Below are 23,314 nucleotides of genomic sequence, written 5' to 3' on the forward strand. Positions count from 1 at the left end.
CAGGCATCCAGCTCTAAAATGACATATGAGCAAAGACAACTGAATGATTTGATTTTTTATTGCACGTAAGAGCGGAAGTCAACCGTTTTAACAAACAGTGTATTGCACTGATACTGAAATAGCTGTGTGTGTATACTGTATATGTAGATATGTATGTATATGTATATATATGTTTATATATGTGTGTGTGTATGTATGTATATATATATATGTATTTGTGTGTATGTATGTATATGTGTGTATATATGTGTGTGTATATATGTAGATATATATGTATTTATATATGTGTATTTGTATAGATATGTATATATATATATATATGTTTATGTGTGTGTAAATATATATATATATATATATATACAGTCATGTGAAAACATTAGGACACCCTTTGAAAGCATGTGGTTTTTTGTAACATTTTTAATAAATGGTTATTTCATCTCCGTTTCAACAATACAGAGAGATTAAAGTAATCCAACTAAACAAAGAAAACTGAAGAAAAGTCTTTTCAAGATCTTCTGTAAATGTCATTCTACAAAAATGCCTATTCTAACTGAGGAAAAGATAGGACACCCTCACATGTATTCCCTCTTAAATTGGCTCAGATCTCACACAGGTATATCACACCAGGTGCACATAATTAGTAGATCGTTACTCTGCATGTTGAATGAGGCTTGCCCTATTTAAACCTCAGACATTTAGTTTGGTGTGCTCCTGACTGTTGAAGTGAGAGTGAGCACCATGGTGAGAACAAAAGAGCTGTCAGAGGACTTCAGAAAAAAGATTGTAGCAGCCTATGAGTCTGGGAAGGGATTTAAAAGATCTCAAAAGATTTTGAAATCAGCCATTCCACTGTCCGGAAGATAGTCTACAAGTGGAGGGCTTTCAAAACAACTGCCAACATGCCCAGGACTGGTCAGCCCCAGCAAGTTCACCCCAAGAGCAGACCGCAAGATGCTAAAAGAGGTCTCCAAAACCCTAAAGTGTCATCTCGAGAACTACAGCAGGCTCTGGCTACTGTTGATGTAGAAGTACATGCCTCTACAATCAGAAAGAGACTGTACAAGTTTAACTTGCATGGGAGGTGTGCAAGGAGGAAACCTTTGCTTTCCAAGAGAAACATCGAGGCCAGACTGACATTTGCCAGAGATAAAGTTGACAAAGACCAGGACTTCTGGAATAATGTTCTTTGGACAGATGAGTCTAAAATTGAATTATTTGGACACAACAGCAGAGGACATGTTTGGCGTAAACCAAACACAGCATTCCAAGAAAAGAACCTCATACCAACTGTGAAGCATGGAGGTGGAAGTGTCATGGTTTGGGGCTGCTTTGCTGCAGCAGGACCTGGTCAGCTCACCATCATAGAATCCACGATGAATTCTACTGTGTATCAGAAGGTGCTTGAAGAACATGTGAGACCATCAGTTAGAAAATTAAAGCTGAAGCGGAACTGGACCATGCAACATGACAATGACCCAAAACATACTAGTAAATCAACCAAAGATTGGCTGAAAAAGAAGAAATGGAGAGTCCTGGAATGGCCAAGTCAAAGTCCAGATTTGAATCCCATTGAGATGCTGTGGGGTGACTTGAAAAGGGCTGTACGTGCAAGAAACCCCTCAAACATCTCACAGCTGAATTGAGGAGTGGGGTAAAATTTCCTCAGACCGATGTCAAAGACTGGTAGATGGCTACAAGAACCGTCTCACTGCAGTTATTTCAGCCAAAGGAGGTAACACTCGCTATTAGGGGCAAGGGTGTCCTATCTTTTTCCTCAGTTAGAATAGGCATTTTTGTAGAATGACATTTACAGAAGATCTTGAAAGACTTTTCTTCAGTTTTCTTTGTTTAGTTGGATTACTTTAATCTCTCTGTATTGTTGAACGGAGATGAAATAACCATTTATTAAAAATGTTACAAAAACCACATGCTTTCAAAGGGTGTCCTAATGTTTTCACATGACTGTATATATATATATATATATATATATATATATATATATATATATATATATATATATATGACAACAACACTCATCACTCACAACAGTGACAAAACAATTACATTGACAATCAGGTTACGTTATTTTCAAAATGTTTCCTTTTCTTTTCATTGCTTCTTTAACACACTACTTCTCCGCGAAGCGCGGGTATTTTGCTAGTATATACATATACCCGCGCTTCGCAGCGGAGAAGTAGTGTGTTAAAGAAGTCATATATATAAACATAAACATATATACAGTATATATACATATACATCTACATATATATATATATACAGTGGTGTGAAAAACTATTGGTCCCCTTCCTGATTTTTTATTCTTTTGCATGTTTGTCACACAAAATGTTTTGATCATCAAACACATTTAACCATTAGTCAAATATAACACAAGTAAACACAAAATGCAGTTTTTAAATGATGGTTTTATTATTTAGGAAGAAAAAAATCCAAACCTACATGGCCCTGTGTGAAAAGTAATTGCCCCTGAACCTAATAACTGGTTGGGCCACCCTTAGCAGCAATAACTGCAATAAAGCGTTTGCGATAACTTGCAATGAGTCTTTTACAGCACTCTGGAGGAATTTTGGCCCACTCATCTCTGCAGAATTGTTGTAATTCAGCTTTATTTGAGGGTTTTTTAGCCTGAACCACCTTTATAAGGTCATGCCATAGCATCTCAATTGGATTCAGGTCAGGACTTTGACTAGGCCACTCCAAAGTCTTCATTTTGTTTTTCTTCAGCCATTCAGAGGTGGATTTGCTGGTGTGTTTTGGGTCATTGTCCTGTTGCAGCACCCAAGATCGCTTCAGCTTGAGTTGACTGAACAGATGGCGGACATTCTCCTTCAGGATTTTTTGGTAGACAGTAGAATTCATGGTTCCATCTATCACAGCAAGCCTTCCAAGTCCTGAAGCAGAAAAACAACCCCAGACCATCACACTACCACCACCATATTTTACTGTTGGTATGATGTTCTTTTTCTGAAATGCTGTGTTCCTTTAACGCCAGATGTAACGGGATATTTGCCTTCCAAAAAGTTCAACTTTTGTCTCATCAGTCCACAAGGCATTTTCCCAAAAGTCTTGGCAATCATTGAGATGTTTCTTAGCAAAATTGAGACGAGCCCTAATGTTCTTTTGCTTAATAGTGGTTTTGCGTCTTGGAAATCTGCCATGCAGGCCATTTTTGCCCAGTCTCTTTCTTATGGTGGAGTCGTGAACACTGACCTTAATTGAGGCAAGTGAGGCCTGCAGTTCTTTAGACGTTGTCCTGGGGTCTTTTGTGACCTCTCGGATGAGTCGTCTCTGCGCTCTTGGGGTAATTTTGGTCGGCCGGCCACTCCTGGGAAGGTTCACCACTGTTCCATGTTTTGCCATTTGTGGATAATGGCTCTCACTGTGGTTCGCTGGAGTCCCAAAGCTTTAGAAATGGCTTTATAACCTTTACCAGACTGATAGATCTCAATTACTTCTGTTCTCATTTGTTCCTGAATTTCTTTGGATCTTGGCATGATGTCTAGCTTTTGAGGTGCTTTTGGTCTGCTTCTCTGTGTCAGGCAGCTCCTATTTAAGTGATTTCTTGATTGAAACAGGTGTGGCAGTAATCAGGCCTGGGGGTGGCTACGGAAATTGAACTCAGGTGTGATACACCACAGTTAGGTTATTTTTTAACAAGGGGGCAATTACTTTTTCACACAGGGCCATGTAGGTTTGGATTTTTTCTCTCCCTAAATAATAAAAACCATCATTTAAAAACTGCATTTTGTGTTTACTTGTGTTATATTTGACTAATGGTTACATGTGTTTGATGATCAGAAACATTTTGTGTGACAAACATGCAACAGAATAAGAAATCAGGAAGGGGGCAAATAGTTTTTCACACCACTGTGTATGTATGTATATATATAATGTGTGTGTGTGTGTGTGCACAAAACCACGCTTTTATCAAGGCTTCCGTCGGGTAGTCTTTTGAAATGAAATTTTCCTCCAATCAGTCGTAGCAACGTGCTTTCTTCCGACTGTTACATTTTTGTAGCTCTGATGTGTGTAATCAGTGTACCAGGAAATCATGCATTGACAGAAGTTTCCCTTTGCTTGGAGTGCAAAGTGTGATTAAATGCGTTATTTTTTAACGCGTTATGGAGCACATGCATCGAAGCTTCTCAGCTGTGCTTTTGCTAAGAAAAGGAAACATGGCAGTGTCACAAAGTTGGTTCCGCAAGACTGTGTTAGCTGCGGAGCTCAGCTCACGGCGAAATGAGATGATGACGTGACTCTCCCACCCGCCTTAACTGTCAATCCCCCTACAAAGACAGTATCTCGGAATTTGCATAAGTACAGCCCTTCACCAGTAATTTTAACTTAGTTACAAAGTGATCAAAACTCTCATTTATATCCTGCGTCCTCTCATTAAACTTGTATCCTGCATTTGCCGGGGCATGACAAACACCAGCGGCAGCCTGTCTATGAACTTAATTTAAACTTTAGGTTTACACCGTGCTTTGTTTCCGAAGTAGCTGCACTCATGAATATGGTTCTATGTGTGACTCGCTCACTTCTTATTGTTTCGCTGCCTTCTCAATTGTATAATGCATGTTTTCTTCAGCGCTTTTTTGAGCTCTTCCTTGTTTTCTACGTACTGTGTTGACAGTCAGTTCACGTGATTACTTGGGAGGCGTGATGATGTCACATGAAACTCCGCCCCCCACGGCCATCGAGCTCAACTCCATTACATTATATGGAGAAAAAAAGGTTCCAGTTATGACCATTACGCGTAGAATTTCGAAATGAAACCTGCCCAACTTTTGTAAGTGAGCTGTAAGGAATGAGCCTGCCAAATTTCAGCCTTCCACTCACACGGGAAGTTGGAGAATTAGTGATGAGTGAGTGAGTGAGTCAGTGAGGGCTTTGCCTTTTATTAGTATAGATTGATTTATTGTTTATAGTGTTGGAGGTGCTTTTGGACACTTTATTAAAGAATATTAAAATACTTCTGGGTGCTTTTAAACCAGTGTCTGCATCTGTCTGTTGGGTTTCACGGGGCAATAGTGCCACCAAGCGTCCATTAACTTACAATGTACAGATCTCGAAGTGATTTAATCCCTGATGTTTTCTAGACATTAAAAATTGCATACGTTTGAGAGTGTGGAAAAAGGTGGTTTTCATGCAGAGGTACCACAGATAAAAGCTTCTCTATCTTAAAATACTTCCTATATTGATTCCATATTCTGAGTGAGTGAAGCACTATTGGGTTGTTAGTATATTGGCAATGACTTGTGCTTATTGGGGTACACAGCAAGAAATATACTCCGAATAGTTTTGTCAGAGGGTTATTATGATACCAAAAGTATCAGAAGGATAGGCAAAAATTGTATTCCAGTTTTGTGACTTGCCCAAAATTAATGACTTAAAAAGACAGCTATATGACAACTGCAATCACAATTCTTAATCCATATGAATTTTGAATGGTCCACATAGAGTGAATTGAAAGATAATTATGAGCTGAATTAGTGTTTCACACAAATTGATAATTTTATATATTTATCATTGCCAGAGAGTATAGTATGGTCTCCACAGATGATATTAAAGGAAGCAGTTTTTCTTTTTTCAAAGTCTGTAACTTGTATGTAGTAAAAGGAATGTGTTGGTGAAAGGTTCTGTTTGAGGCATAGTAGTTCATAGGACGCAAACTTACTGTTAATATAAAATTTTCTGTGAGTCCTAAATTAAATTATGTAGTACCTAATTTTTAATATGGTACGTTATCAGCATTTCTTTAATTTTGGTACTCTAAGTAAATGGTAGTTTTCAATCATCTTGTGCTTAGACATTTATTAATGTGATTGGAACTTCAAGGGAAAAACCCACTCTTCAATTGTTAAATTGAATATATGTACTATATCTTCCTCGAATCATCAAGGTGGGTAGCTCTCACCACTCTTCAAATGCATATATTAATATAAATGTGCAGGACAATCAAAGGGGAAAGGGACTGTGACACCAAGGCTGTCTGAAAGGCATTTAAAGATTTTGGTCCAGAATGATGTTAATTTGGTGCAGGCCCAAAATATATGGCCCAGTGAGGCTGGAACTTGATTGCAGCGTTCACAGGTTGGATATTGCCCTGGAAACATTTTGGACAATTTTAAACGAGACAGATGTGCTCCATACATAATTTTAAGTTGAGTAATTATATGCTTTGCGCATATGGAGCTTGAGTGAATTCTGTGCATTGCTACTTTCCATTCCTTTTCTGAGATGTTGAGTGAGAGATCCTTTTCCCACTGTACTCTGGGATCTTTGAGAGGGAGGGACTTTAAAATAGTTTTATATATTACGGAAATGCTGTCTGAGTCTTCACGACTGAGCAATATTTTTTCTGGGATAGAGGTAGGTGTGAGGTGAAGAAAATTGGGCAGGTTCTGTTTAACAAAGTTTTGAATTTGAAGGAAGTGAAAGAAATGTGTTGCTGGAAAGTAAAATTTGAAGTGTAATTGTTTGTAGGATGCAAAGACGTTGTCTATGTACAGATCTCCAAGTGATTTAATCCCAAATGTTTCCAGGCATTTAAAACTGCATGTTTGAGAGGGTGGAAAAAGGTAGTTCTCATGCAGAGGTGCCACAGATAAAAGTTTATCTATCTTAAAATGCTTCCTACGTTGGTTCAATATTCTGATTGAGTGAAGCACAATTAGGTTGTTAGTATATTGGCAGTATCTTGTGTTTATTGGGGTGCAGAGCAAGGAATATAAAGAAGTACTGCAGGATTTTATTTCTATTGCAGACCAAGCCTGTGTATGTTCATCTATTTGTGTCCATGTCTTTATAGTTTGTGTGTTTGCTGCCCAGTAATAAAACTGAAAGTTAGAAAGAGGCATTCCACCTTCCACCTTAGGTCTTTGTAGGGTCATGCTTTGAATACTTGTGAATACTTATGTTTTGAATCTATACTAATAAAAGGCAAAGCACTCACTCACTCACTCACTCACTCACTCACTCACTCACTCACTCACTCACTCACTCACCCACTCACTCACTCACTCACTCACTCACTCACTCACTCACTCTCTCCTTCCTTCCTTCCTTCCCGTGTAGGTAGAAGGCTGAAATGTGGCAGGCTCATTCCTTACAGCTTACTTACAAAAGTTGGGCAGGTTTCATTTCGAAATTCTACGCCTAATGGTCATAACTGGAAGGTATTTTCTCCATTAACTGTAATGGAGTTGAGCTGGAAGGGTGGAGTTTCGTGTGACATCATCACGCCTCCCACGTAATCACGTGAACTGATTGTCAACGCAGTGCGTAGAAAACCAGGAAGACCTGCAAAAAGCGCTTAAGAAAACATGCATTATATAATTGAGAAGCAGCGAAAAACAATAAGAAGCGAGCGAGTGACATATACTACCATATTCATGAGTGTTGCTGCCTCGGAAAGAAAGCAAGGTGTAAACCTAAACTTTAAATTAAGTTCATAGACAGGCTACCGCTGGCGTTTCACATGCCCACAGGTAATGCAGGATACAAGTTTAATGAGAGGACGCAGGATATAAACGAGTTTTGATCACTTTGTAACTAAGTTAAAATTGTAGGTGAAGGGGTGTGCTTATGCAAATTCCGAGACTGTGTTTGTGGGGATTGACAGTTAAAGGCGGGTGGGGAGTCACGTCATCATCTCCCTCCCATTCATCTAATTTCGGTCTGAGCTGAGCTCGCGCTAATGCCGTCTTCGAAGCAACTTTGTCAGACTGCCACCAAATACTCACAGAAAAATCCACAAGTTAATACACACGCTGTCTCTATAGAGTTTCTCCACACTGAATCCTCCAGGCACTACTTACAAAAGGTCACATTGACAATCGTGTTACGTTATTTTTAAAATCTTTCCTTTTCTTAGCACAAGCACAGCTGAGAAGCTTCGATGCATGTGCTCCATAACGCGTTAAAAATAATGCATTTAATCACACTTTGCATTACAAGCAAAGGGAGCTTTTGTCAATGCATGATTTCCTGGTACTGTACACGATTACATTGATCAGCACATCCCGATTCATTTTACCCTCGCACCACCTTAGTTTGAGAAGAAGTCTGAAAAATATGAGGTTAACACAGAAAAACATCACCAATTCAAGCTTTATGAATAATCGATTAAGCCATCAATAATTGTTTTGGTAAAGCCATCCTCCTTCCATTTTATAATTTTTCCGCCAATAGCCATGATTAAATGAGCGGTAAATAAAGTAAGAGCAAAGCGAGGGTGACTTATTTAGGCAGGCATATATATGACAGCAACACTAATGACAATGTCAATCATGTTACGTTATTATTAAAATGGTTCCTTTTCTTTTCATTACTTCTTTAACACACTACTTCTCCGCAAGTAGACGCGGGATTTTGCTATATATATAATATATGAATGACCTCCAAAGAGCTGAGACTTTTGATATCATGAACGTGTCTGCAAAACTGTGGTCTCCTGCCCAGCAAAGTCGAGCAGCCAGCGCGCAGCATAGCTGTGCCGGCCTTTGAGACGCTGACTGCGCTTCTGCCTTAAGTCAAAGTGAGCACTTTTAATTTTTTTCATCCTCCCCCTGCGCTATAGCCCAGACAAGTGCAAACACGGGACCCCTTTTCTACACCACGGAAAAATAATATTAAGGCGATTCACACTTTTTTTGCACGTATACGATTATGAGGTCCTCACCTCGGATTATGAAAACACGCACACAGTGGAGGACTGACAGTGCCATCACAGCCGATTAATGGCGGGACGTCTCACCAGTCTACACAAGCGATCATAACGCCAGCGAACACATCTCTCTATACTATATAAAAGAAAAAGGCAACTTTCCTTTTTTACACCTTTTTCCTTTTATCCCAAACCAAAGCCTTTCTCTTAACACTGCAGAGGACACAAAACTAATTTTCTTTAAATGCCGGTAAGGCACATTACCAGAGGCACAAATTTGAACGTTCACATAGAAAATGTAATTTCTATACCACAGCCGTCGTGTAGCGCCTTTCAAAAGGGATCTACTACCGAGAGATGATCCATATACATTTTAGCTGCTGTTAGTTACTTACCTGTTGTGTTACACAGTCTTTAAAATGTAGTTTACCTGAAACCACTCCAGTAGTGCTCAATGTACCTGTACTTCTTAAAACGTTAATGTTTTACTGTTTAATAACTTATAGACTATATTTTATTATTTTTCCCTTGCACTCAGTGACCAAAGCTATACACACACATATAGACACATACAAACATACACACAAGTATATGTATGTGTATATATATATATATGTGTATATATATATATATATATATATATATAAACACACACACACCCCTATCTACATTTTATATATATATATATATATATATATATATATATATACACACACACACACACACACACACACACACACACATACATACATACATACATACACACATATATATAATGCCAAGCGCGGGTATATATATATATATATAGATATATATATATATATATATATATATATATATATATATATATATATAGATAGATAGAGATATATATATATATATAGATATATAGATAGATATAGATATATATATATATATATATATATATATATATATATATATATATATATATAGATATATAGATATATATAGAGATATATAGAGACATATAGATATATATCTAGATATATCGATATATATATAGATATATATAGATATATCGATATATATAGATATATCTATATATACAGATATCTATATAGATATATATAGATATGAAAACAACATATATATATATAGATAGATAGATAGATATGAAAACAACATATATATATAGATAGATAGATATGAGAACAACACTCATATCAATGACAAAACAATTACATTAACAATCAAGTTACGTTGTTTTTCAAATTTTTCCTTTTCTTTTTCGTACCTTCTTTAACACACTACTTCTCCGCTGCGAAGCGCGGGTATTCTGCTAGTTCCAAATAAATGAGGTTAAGGTTGAATCTAAATTATTAAAAACCCCATCTATTGATGTATATTGGAATGTTTTGAAATAAAAAGAGAAGCTTAGGAAGGATATTCATCTTAACAATGTTAATTCTTCCAGCTAAAGTGAGATGAAGATTTGACCATCTATGCAAATCTTGCTTACATTTTTCCATACAGACAGCAAAGTTTTGTTGATAAAGAGCTTTATATTTACTTGTGATTTTTACCCCTAGGTATTTAAACTGATCTGCAATGATTAAAGGGAAGGTGTCCAATCTAATATTGTATGCTTGAGAATTCACCGGGAAGAGCACACTTTAAATTGATTCTGAGACCATAAATCTTTTGAAATTCTGTTAATGCTGTTAGGACTGCAGGCACAATATTTTGTGAGTCTGATATATACAGTACCATATAATCTGCATATAGAGAATCATTCTGTTCCAGTCCTTCTCTGATAATCTCCTTTATATCAATAGCATTTTGACAGTGAATTGCCAGTGGCTCAATGGCAATTACAAAAAGCAGTGGTGACAAAGGGCATCCTTGTCTGGTACCACATTTTAGTTTAAAGTAGTCTGAATTAATGTTTTTAATACAAACTGAAGCTTCTGGATTTGTATACAGTAATTTGATCCATGCACAAATGTTCGTGCAAACCCAAATTTCTCTAATGTTATAAAAAGGCAGTTTCATTCAACCATGTCAAATGCCTTTTCTGCATCCAGCGATAATAATATCTCTAGGGTGTTTGACTTTGTTGGTGAATATATTACATTAAACAGGCATTGAAGATTGGAAGCCAAGTGTCTGCCTTTAATAAATCCAGTTTGTTCTTGTGATATTACCGAAGGCAGCACTTTCTCCATTCTTCTTGCTAGGACTTTGGAGAGTATCTTAACATCATTATTCAGAAGTGAGATTGGTCTGTACGAAGCAGAATTTAATATTTAAGTATTTTGTTTATGAAAGACGGTAATTAAAACTTGGCAAAAAGTTTGAGGTAGAATTTTATTTTCTGTAGCTTCTGTAAATGTTGCTAATAGAAGGGAAGCTAGCTGAGTTGAGAATTTCTTATAAAATTTGGCATGGTGAACATCAGGGCCTGCTGCTTTCCCACTCTGAAGTGAGTTTATAGCATCTAGTAATTCTGATAGTGCCAAAAGTTTATCCAATTCCTCTGCACTCCATTTGTGGTACCTATAATGCATCCAGAAATGCGTTAGATTGTGTCTTGTCTTCTTTAATCTCAATCGAATACAAGGGTTTGTAGTAGTTTCTAAATGTGTGCATTATATTTTTATGGCCAATGATTGTCTCTGTTTGTGTTGGTGATTGCTGGGATTGCATTGCAAACTTCTTGCTTGTAGATTTGTTGAGGTCAGACTTTATTATGTATTATTGTTATTAGCTTTCTCTCCATGTTCATAATAATGATGCCTTGATTTAGGTATGAGTTATTCAGTTTCTTTAGTTCTTAAGAGGTTGAGCTCTGAATGCAGAGCCTGCCTTTCCCAATGAAGCATCTCACTTGGACACCTGGCATGTTCTTGATCTGTTCTAGTAATTTCGTTGATTAGCTCTGATACCTTCTTGGTTTCCAATTTATTTCTGTGGGAAAAATATGAAAAGTTGTAATTATTTTGAATTTTTCAAAGAATGTGTTAATGTTAGAATCTTGATTGGCAAGGCCAAAACTATCAAATACACATGTGGTAAACTTTTTTTTTTGAGATATAATCTAATTTATTAAATTAGTTTTTCAAAATGCAGCCAAAACTCAATAAATGTAAAATACAAAGCTCAATTTTTTTACATTTTCAAAAAAGAACATTTTAAGATTTAAATTTATAAACTAAATTTTTCAAAAATCAATACAAGCCTAAATGCTTCAAAAAGTTAACAAAAGAAAAATGGAAATTAAACTAATGACAGAGCCAAAATCCTAAAAACAAACAAATTGAGAGCAAAAAGGACAAAAGGTAAAAAATCACAACTAGCGAAAAAAGGAAAAGTACAAAAGGGAGCCAATGAACACTGTCATGATTGCTAATTCCCACAGCTATCTAAATAAAAAAGCAGGTGCTTTAAATCCCTTAACATCTGTCAGCCCAAAACAAATAATTCTAGGAAAAGGGATTGGGGTAAAAATCACAAATAGGTGAAAAAAAGTCAAAAATAAATTGCAAAAGTAACAAAAAATAAGACTAAAAGACCAAAACAAATCTTAACAGCCAATGCTGTAGGAGGGTGTTCTGAAATAATATTTGATGAAAGTTCATTTTAAAATCATCTAATTTTTTATGTTATTACTTCAGAATAAAATGGAATAGGAGGTCACATTTTCAAATTGAGCATCATGGCAAAGACCATGACCTGTAGGCAGCCTTACACAAGGCCACATACAGACAGAGATAGACTTTGAGTGAAAAGACAGAGTACAAGAAAAGAGAGAAGTGAAAAAGAGGCAATAGCAAAACATTGATCTTAGTTTGAGGTATTCAAGTACCTCTTTATTGTGCTTCTTGAAACAGCAACCACTTCTTTGAAGAGAAACGTGTTTTTCAGCTGAAGTGACATGTGGGCTTTTCTTGGCATCTCGACAAATGATACTGGCAGTGACTAAAATCTTGGTTGGTCTACCAGACCATGCACCAAAACCATTCACTTTCACTTTTTATCAGAATGTGAACACTACTAACAGGCATTTTCAGATCTCTGGATATCTTTTTATATGATTGTTTTCTGATTTGTACAATTCAACAAACTTTTCTCACAGATCCTTTGATAGCTCTTTTCCTTTCCCCATGATTTGGAACCCAGCAAAGTCCGTGCAGCTCTGCATGAATTTAAATTGACTATTTATACTCAGACACTGACTACAATGAAACCCTTCATTTCAACCTTTGTATTTCAGCTTGTGTGTATATTATCAATCCCAACATTCAAGGGCATGTAAACTTTTGATCCAGCCCATTTGGGTGATTTCAGTTATTATTATAATTTATAACGGACTCACACAATTATGTGATAATAAATTGCTTTGCCTGAGCACATTCCCTAATTAAAAGGAAAGCTTTCTGCATGATTACTTATATTTTCCAAACAGTTGCCAATATTTAAAAATTCTGCCAGCGTATGTAAACTTATGAGCTCAACTGTGCATTGAAGCTGTATCATAATTTTTTATTATCAAGTATACATACAGTATATTTTTTCCTTCAATTTGTGTACTGACTTTTTAGTGGAGGCAATTGCCATAAATTGCTAATTAGACTGTATAAACCAGTATACCCTATGCAATTTCAAACTAAGTAAACCATCTACTGTAATATTTCTACTCAATATTGCTTATTTTAGTTTTATTATTTTTTTTCTAATTTGAAAAAGAAATACTCTAAATTTCCAAGTGAGTATTAGTCACTCTGAGGTGGGCATGATGTGAAACATATTATGAACCTCTACAGCTAGCATAGAGTGCCTGTTCCTAAGAGTCAACAAAATAGAGTCTGTGTATTGATATTTTTATTGCACAGTCTGAAAATGTAAGATGCAAATACAAACAGTAAATCCTTTGTCTCTGTTTGCTTTCCTTTTAGAAGAGACACCAAAATCGCACATGAATCCTCATTTGATTAAGACAAAACACATAAAAGCAGCAGAAGTAATATGCTGAGCTTCACATTTTGTTAAGCTAATTTAGAAAAAATGTTTATACAATTGGTAAAAATTGATAAAGTTTATAATACACCTTAAATGAAGTTTTGACTAAGTCTTCTCTCTTAGTTAGGTGGTTCACCTGTACATACAGTGGTGTGAAAAACTATTTGCCCCCTTCCTGATTTCTTATTCTTTTGCATGTTTGTCACACAAAATGTTTCTGATCATCAAACACATTTAACCATCAGTCAAATATAACACAAGTAAACACAAAATGCAGTTTTTAAATGATAGTTTTTATTATTTAGGGAGAAAAAAAATCCAAATCTACATGGCCCTGTGTGAAAAAGTAATTGTCCCCTTGTTAAAAAATAACCTAACTGTGGTGAATCACACCTGAGTTCAATTTCCGTAGCCACCCCCAGGCCTGATTACTGCCACACCTGTTTCAATCAAGAAATCACTTAAATAGGAGCTGCCTGACACAGAGAAGTAGACCAAAAGCACCTCAAAAGCTAGACATCATGCCAAGATCCAAAGAAATTCAGGAACAAATGAGAACAGAAGTAATTGAGATCTATCAGTCTGGTAAAGGTTATAAAGCCATTTCTAAAGCTTTGGGACTCCAGCGAACCACAGTGAGAGCCATTATCCACAAATGGCAAAAACATGGAACAGTGGTGAACCTTCCCAGGAGTGGCCGGCCGACCAAAATTACCCTAAGAGCGCAGAGACGACTCATCCGAGAGGTCACAAAAGACCCCAGGACAACGTCTAAAGAACTGCAGGCCTCACTTGCCTCAATTAAGGTCAGTGTTCACGACTCCACCATAAGAAAGAGACTGGGCAAAATGGCCTGCATGGCAGATTTCGAAGACGCGAAACCACTGTTAAGCAAAAGAACATTAGGGCTCGTCTCAATTTTGCTAAGAAACATGTCAATGATTGCCAAGACTTTTGGGAAAATACCTTGTGGACTGATGAGACAAAAGTTGAACTTTTTGGAAGGCAAATGTCCCGTTACATCTGGCGTAAAAGGAACACAGCATTTCAGAAAAAGAACATCATACCAACAGTAAAATATGGTGGTGGTAGTGTGATGGTCTGGGGTTGTTTTGCTGCTTCAGGACCTGGAAGGTTTGCTGTGATAGATGGAACCATGAATTCTACTGTCTACCAAAAAATCCTGAAGGAGAATGTCTGGCCATCTATTCGTCAACTCAAGCTGAAGCGATCTTGGGTGCTGCAACAGGACAATGATCCAAAATACACCAGCAAATCCACCTCTGAATGGCTGAAGAAAAACAGAATGAAGACTTTGGAGTGGCCTAGTCAAAGTCCTGACCTGAATCCAATTGAGATGCTATGGCATGACCTTAAAAAGGCAGTTCATGCTAGAAAACCCTCAAATAAAGCTGAATTACAACAATTCTGCAAAGATGAGTGGGCCAAAATTCCTCCGGAGCGCTGTAAAAGACTCATTGCAAGTTATCGCAAACGCTTGATTTCAGTTATTGCTGCTAAGGGTGGCCCAACCAGTTATTAGGTTCAGGGGGCAATTACCTTTTCACACAGGGCCATGTAGGTTTGGATTTTTTTTTCTCCCTAAATAATAAAATCCATCATTTAAAAACTGCATTTTGTGTTTACTTGTGTTATATTTGACTAATGGTTAAATGTGTTTGATGATCAGAAACATTTTGTGTGACAAACATGCAAAAGAATAAGAAATCAGGAAGGGGGCAAATAGTTTTTCACACCACTGTAGGTAGCTAATGTGTCCACTGTAATTTGTGTTTGTGTATTTGATACATGACAAGATATTGTTAGACATTCAGAAATCAAATATCGAGAAGTTTTGCCAAGAAATTAAGCTACACTGAAACAGTTGGTTCAAATATTATAAATACATAAATGTTCAGGGACGGTCTGTTCTAGTAAGAGTCTAGGTGCTGTGATGAACCTTCCACTCTCTGATGATGGATCCAACGGTGCTTAACGGGACTTTCAGACTCTATATTTTTTGTAGGCATTTTCTGCCTTTGTGCATTTCAATGACTTTGTTTCTCACATCAGCTGAATGCTCCTGTCTTCATTTTTGCAGTGATTGTCCAACAAAGATTATGGCCCTTACAAAGGGTGCTTTTTATTTCCAGAGAGATATAAAGGGCTCACAAGTAGTACCTAATAATGTTTAATTATGGTCAAACGACTGTCAGCTTTTTGTTGGTTGTGATTAATTTGTCATTTGTGTAAACTTGAAGGTTCCAAAGCACAGTTTTAAGTACTCATGCAAACACAAACTTTTCAGCTTTTCCTTTTCAGTTAAATATCTACAGAAAATGGTTTAGTTTGAATTTTTGAAATGTATTGTTCCAGCATAAGAGTTCACATTAAAAATATTGAATCGATAAATATATGTACAAATCTTTTGTCATGCAGAAAATTTATGATGACTGTCAAGGGGATTGAATATTTTTGCACACCACTGTACAATATAATGATAAAGCCTCTGAAGATGAGTCCAGGTATAAGGTCAGTTAGTTTGGATGACAGAAAAAACAAAAAATCTCTAATAAAGCTGGAGAAAATAAACAAAATTTGCAGGGGTTCCTAAGCCAAAAATACCACCCAGCCCCACTAGGCCTAAAAGGATTCAATAAAGTCGGGTCATGGACAGCAGGGGTACCCACCTTCATTCCAGCATCAAAGGTAGCTGTACCATGCCGCAATCAGGTAGTGGTGCAGAAGAACCAGAAAATACAGCAGAGAAAAGCAGAAATTATATGATAATTATGTGCCTACTTAGTTTATTTGGGCAAATTAAAATAATGGGCTTTTAGAAGTTTATTAAAATGTTCCACAGTATTAGCCTGGCGAACATCTATTGGTAAAGAATTGCAGATTTTAGGTGCATAATAGCTGCCTCACCACTTCTTTTAAGCTTGGCTGCTGAAATTATAAGCAGTACACGATTAGAAGATCTAAGGTTTCGACTTGGAGTGTACAGAGGCAGGCATTCCAAAATATAGGAAGCGGCAAGACTGTTTAAGACTTTATACATCATTAGTAATATTTTAAAGACAAGGGAAAACAATGTAAAAATGCTAAAACTGGTCAGATGTGCTCAGATTTTCTTTTTTAAGTTAAGATTCTTACAGCTGCAATTCTGCACTAATTGCAGCTGATTAATGCTGGTCTTAGGTAGTCATATTACGGAGTGCATTACAATAATCTAGTCGACTAAAAACAAAAGCGTGAATTAATTTTTATGTGTCATGTAATATAGCTGTTACTATATTCCTTAAGTGAAAAAATGCAGTCCTAGTAATGCGGTTATTATATGATTTAAAGTTTAGGTCAAAGTCAACGATTACCCCCAAATTCTTTACCACCTCCTTTATTTTTAAAACTAAGGGATCAAGTTTTTATTTCTGATACCCTCTCTATTTCCATATTTACCAATCACCAAGATTTCTGTTTTTTCTTTATTTAGTTTGAGAAAGTGACTACTAATCCAATCGGAAATACTGCTAAGACATTTGATGAGACAGCCAAGAGCATCAGTGTCATCAGGCACTATCGATAAATAAAACTGTGTGTCGTCTGCATAGCTGTGGTAGCTCACCTTGTGCTTTCAGATGATATGACTTAATGGAAGCACGAGGATTTAAAAGAGCAGTAGATCTAGAATAGATTCTTGTGGTACACCTTAAACAATATCACGGATTTCCTAAGTGCAATCACCACAACTAGAAAAGAATTTTCTACCTGTTAAATAAGACTGAAACCAATTTAAAACACTGCCCGAGAGGCCCACCTATTGTCTAAGGTGATTTTTAAGAAACAGTGGTCCGTTGTGTCAAATGCTGCACTCATGTCTAAGGGGCAGTTTATACTGCCACGCATTCCCAGCGTTCATTTGTGTGCTTTGAGCACGTCCTCAGAAATTCACGTGACGCCTGTGCGAGCTCCAGCATCAGCAAAAAGTCGAGGTGTGCCTTGTGATCAAGTCGGAACGTGGCGTCAGAGTCTCTGTTTACTATCTACAAGTGACAGAAAGCTGCTTTGAAGGTCCTACAGGATTGATGTGTGTGCTTCAATTTTTGATGAATGGTTTGATATGGTAAAACAAAATGCTGACATACCAATGCATTTGTGTTGCTTTTATATTCAAGCATCGCATATTCTCCATCATAATGACATGTTACATTTTAAAGGTCTCACATACCATTTTCTGTGCCTTCCTTTTTTGTACCTTCACAACAGCATCAGAATGTACGGCGGTGTATTTTGAGGCACAGAGAAAAAAAAGTTAGGGGCACAGTAAAAAGGTCTATTTTGTGATTAAAGTGGAAATTTTGGCTTACTGTAAATCTCAAAATGTCCACTTTAATATCATAGTTTATTTTATCATTGAAGTAGACTATAGTAAACGTCATCTTAAAACTGACCCAGTTGTTAATCGCTATGTGCTTCTTAGGCTTCCTCCTGAACTGAAAGCAGAAATCACCACACTGAACACATTAAATTTATGTTATTCCAGCACTCTGTGCGTTTAGAAACCTTAGATTTATACTTGATATCACTTTCATGATGAAATGTATTAAAGTATGTATGTTACATTTTACTGAAAATTTTTTAACTTTGTTTAAATAATGAATACTGTTAATATTTACACATATGGGGGCGGCACGATAACAGAGCGGTAGCCGTGATGTCTCACAGGTCAAGTTGCTGGCATTTCCTGCCTGGAGTTTGCATGTTTTTCTGGTGGGTTTCCACAGTGTGCTTCGGTTTCCTTCCAAACACATGAAGGTTTGGAGATTTGGTGATGCTTAAATGATGCTAGTTTCTGTGTGTACTTGTATTCACCTTGTGATGAGCTGATGCCCCATCCAGGGATTGTTTCTGCCTTGTGCCCAATGCTAGCTGGAATGGGCGTATCCCTGGATTAATGGATTTAATCATTAAGCATCCATCCTTTTCAAAGGTATTGTGGCAAGGTGTCCTTGGAATTTAATGGATGTTTCAGGCAATTCACAACACAGCAAAGCCAAACCTGTTCTCACCGTGATGATTCTCGCACTGCCTCATGGTGGAATCTTCCAGATTTACATAAAGTATGTGTGTAAATATAAACAATACAACACTTGCGTAGCAGTAGCGTCCAAAAATACCAGCATTTTTATTCCTGCAGTCCTGGTTATAAGGCAAGAAGGACATGACCATGTACCTGTCATGTCTCAATAGTACAGCCATGCACAAAATAGTGTGTGAAGTACAATCTGGTAACAGAAACCTATAAATGAAGTGTCAATTTGAAAAAACATATTTATAAAAAACAAGAAAACTATTATAGGCATCATGCTAATTTTCAAATTCATAGTGTCTCAAAATGACATTTCACTCATTTTTGCATAGTTTAAGGACTTCGGAGTATTTTGACAAAGGAGAACTCCAGAAGTTTACTTGCCTATATAAATGCGGATTTTTAAGAAACCAGGTTTCTGCCTTAACTAGGTTATTTGTCATAACAAGGTTATGTGTGTTAATGTAAACACACAGAATGTCGATACTTTTTGAGTTGTATTTGAATGCACCTAAAATTAGATTGATTTATGAATGTACAGTAAGTAAATTTTAGAACAACGGAAGATGAAGAATACAGTACTTAAAGACCAATTAAAATTAAAAGGCATGAACTTGTAGGGTGTGTCCTTTACCCTAAACCCAAAGCACATCTTACACACAAGTTCTAGTTCAAAAAGACCTTTTTATTTGGGCACAGCAGCTCTTGTACAGGTCAAACGTCCACCCCAGATGAATTGCAAACAAACAGGACCACCAATAAACAATTATTTCTTCCTACCTTCCTCCTCTTGTCCATGTGAGTGTTTTTCTCTTCTACTCCTCATTTCAACTCACCTGGCTGAGACAGAGAATTTCTTTTGAAGCTGGACCCAGATGTACTCCTTTACAGAAAAGTAGCGCACAAACTATTCTGGCTGTAATGCTAGTCCATTCATATTGTCTATAACAAAGGAAAAAATATTTTTTAATTATAAACAGGTTTACACCAAACCTCTGCAGTCCTCTGGTTGAATGGTTTTGACATTCCTGCTTTTATGTAGCATCATATATTTTAATTGTTTGATACTGTAACTATCACATTATGGTGGTAGTGGTAGTTTTTGATTTAATTTTTGCCCAGTTGACTGAGTTTATTAGATATTTTTGTAATGTTATTTCTAATTATATGGTATCTAATGTCTAGAGTGTTTTTCTAATTAATTTTTGTAGTCTTTTTTATGTAGCTTTTTTATTATAATAAATGGTTATTTTAATTGAAGTTATTTTATTCCTTTTGCAAATACAATATCTTTAAACCTATTATTATTTTAAATTGCTTAAATTAAAAAAGGAAACTAATACTTACATAGAGCTGCTACATCTTTATATAGTACAAAATTAGATTCCCGTATATGATTCTTGAGTTACTGAGCTCCCTTTACAAAACAGATAACAAACACGAATACTAGATTGTAATTGTAGCAACATTTGTTATCAGTAGGGGGTTCCTGGAATAAATTGATGAGTCTATTTATATTTTGGAATTTCATAAAGGAATATAAAATGTGAATACTGAAATACCTAAATGTGTATTGTGTTTGTAAAGAAAGGAATTGATCAATGAAATTTCATGACTTTGAAGGTGAGCCAGCATAAATATTTAATTTTTATTTTTAAGTTATGAGACATGGAAGGTGCGGGTATTATGTCACTTTATTATAACAAAACTAAATTTGGTTTTGTTTGCTGCATTTCAAAATTTTATATGTTTAAATCTAATTCAGAAACATTTTTACGATACAGTTCATTATGTATGCTGATTTGTTTATTCTAATTATTGTTTTTTTTTTTCCTTTTTCCATTTAAAAGGTGCTTCACTGGAAGAAATTAACCATCACTGGGAGTGGCTTGCTCAAAATCTCCTTCATACTTTGTCAGTATTTGACAACAAGGAGGACATTGCCAGCTTTGTTAATGGCAAAGTGAAGGTATAATGTTTCACCCATTTTAATTCTCAAAAAGCAGCCAAAACAGGTATAAAATTTTAAAATAAAGTTTTTCTTTCCCTAAATCATGAGAAAAATCTTAACCATATGCCAAAACTCAGCAAGCCCATATCAAACATACACAAGATGGTAGTTGTAAGCATACCAGTATACAGAAAACTCAAAAACGCAGAATTGAGTATACCATTTGGTTCAAGGGAAGATTGTAAATTAAAAAAAATAAATTATGCATATAAATTAAATAATGACTCTTCAGTTGTTTAGCCTGTCACTATATACAGCGAACAAGGCTATTAAAATAATGCTGTTGATGTAATGTCAACTAAATATTTAGTTAGCAAAACACTTCTTTGTAGATAAAGTAACACTGCACCAACGCTAAAATGTGACACTGCTGGGTTAAAACCACACATATGCAAAAACAGATGCTAAACTACTGAATTCATGAGTAGAAGAGTTGAAGTTGGTGAGTTTGGGAACTGAATCATTGTAGCAGTCATTATCAAACTCCTAGTCCACTTCTCTCCAGGAAGACTGGTCAGTTTTACATTTTCTGCCAAACAGTAATTTTTATTATATAAAACACATGCCTTAAAACATAAGAAATCGTTTTGGAAGTAAACCTGGCCATACCCTAAGCACTTCAATTACTTTGAGCTGAAATACCAATTTTAGCAGTAAAAAAATTAACTATAGGCAGCTACATCCTTGCAATGAAAGGTTGACACAGAGTAAGAAAGACAATAAGGTGAGGAATGCAGCTGGATGTATGTGCAAATCTAAAGTTGCAGATAAATGCTCAAGAACATTCTTATTCCATGTTTTTACGGCTTTTTTCACATTTGCACCAATGCTCTATAAAAATCCATTTTTTTATGAATTTTATAAAAAGGTTTCACTAGAGTGCAAATATTACATTGCAAAGAAATGTCTAAAATTAATGTGAAAAAATAACTTTGACTAAAAAAAAAAAAAAAAAGCCAAACTTATGCTTTCATATGTTATCTTAAACATTATGTCCATTCTCTTTTCAGGGTCTGATAGCAGAGGAGACACGAAGCAAGCAAGCTGAGCAGGAGGAAGACCCTGAAAAGTTCAGAGAAGCATTGGTCAAATTTGAAACACGATTTAGCCTCCCAAGTGCTGAAAAGCTTGTGACGCATTACTCCTGCTGCTGCTGGAAGGGTCGAGTCCCTCGACAGGGCTGGCTTTATCTTAGTATTAATCATTTGTGCTTCTATTCCTTCCTTTTAGGAAAGGAAGGTAAGGATTTTTTTGCTTTTGCTATAGTGCTTTAGATTTTCTTTTATTGACTTTGTCATTTAAAATGAGCGAGATACTTGCTCACCATCTGCGGCAATCTCTTAGTTACTACTCCTGTGACAAAATAGTACTGGAAAAATGTCTTGTAACTATCTACTTTTTTAAATTGGTATAGCAGTATGCAAGCAGTCTTAAAAATGCGCTTGTACTAGTAAGGTAGGAAAAAAAAATGTGTTCACACCACATGTGTTTTATCCCAATTGTCCAAATCTGAGGAAACGAGTTAAACTTGGGAAAAAAAAACATCCATCATGTAGTAAATCAAGTGATCTGTATGTTTTGTTCTTTGTGTATGATGTAGGAGAAAATTGATTTTTGTTACCATTGGTGAATTCCTTAAAAAAATTTCTGCTTCTGTGGTGTACAGTAAATATTTCAATAAAGTGCAAGGGTAGGTTCATCATTTTTTATTGATATAACTATATGAAGATAAAGTATGCATAGTAAAGGTGTTTTGCCTGTTTGAGGTACAGTGAATAATGACAATACAGTACTCTTGTCTGTTTGTTGCTCTTTTTGTTCAGAAGCTTGTTTTTATTGGGGAGATAATGAGGAAAAATGTTTATTTTAAGATCATGCCTTTCAGATGATTATGACAGGGTAAAAACTTTGATGAAAACTCCTTTTAAATGTTTGTATTTTCTAAATATACCCTGGGACTTCGGTCCATTTCGAATTAATGAATAAAAAGCTATTATTCACTCATTTGAAAAAATCAACAAAAGTTAAAGATTAGGCTTGTATACATGTATGGGAATTAAACGTATTATTTGGTAGATAATAAAAAAGTTCATATGATTTTTAGAAATTGGTCAATAGCAAGACTTCCCTTCCATATGTAAATTTAAAGTTTATTTTAATGAATGGATGTTAAAGGAGTATGCTTGTTTATATTCAATTATTTTTTAAAATTTTGATCTGATGAATATATTTGCCTGAGGTTTATATATTTTAAAGGAATGTTGCATGTTAAGTTTTTTATCACAGATTGGTCTTTAGCAGTGTGTTTAGTTGTAATGTAGGGGAAAAACAATAATTGAGGCTGTCTTAGATAGATAGATAGATACTTTATTAATCCCAAGGGGAAATTCACAACCGGTTAGTAATACAGGAGCCCAAATGAAATGTTGGGGCACCAACTGGCCACCATGTATACTTGAAAAAGGCAGGCACAAAAAAAACAGGCAATCAATGGTACTGTGACTTAACAAAAGGTACAAGGCAGAGTTGATGCCAGAAGTAGTTAAGT

At 35.9% G+C, this 23,314-nt stretch overlaps 1 protein-coding gene across 1 annotated transcript in view; it reads left to right on the top strand.

Moving 5' to 3' along the window:
- The window catches only part of LOC120523040 (TBC1 domain family member 8), a 156,041-nt gene that overhangs the window by 72,092 nt on the left and 60,635 nt on the right, over nt 1–23,314 (top strand). The window contains exons 3-4 of the mRNA XM_039743979.1: nt 20,606–20,724; nt 21,777–22,005. Coding sequence (XP_039599913.1) covers nt 20,606–20,724; nt 21,777–22,005 — 348 coding nt within the window. The remainder of the gene's footprint in view (nt 1–20,605; nt 20,725–21,776; nt 22,006–23,314) is intronic.

This window comes from Polypterus senegalus, chromosome 2, assembly GCF_016835505.1.
Source record: "Polypterus senegalus isolate Bchr_013 chromosome 2, ASM1683550v1, whole genome shotgun sequence".
Taxonomy (NCBI): domain Eukaryota; kingdom Metazoa; phylum Chordata; class Cladistia; order Polypteriformes; family Polypteridae; genus Polypterus; species Polypterus senegalus.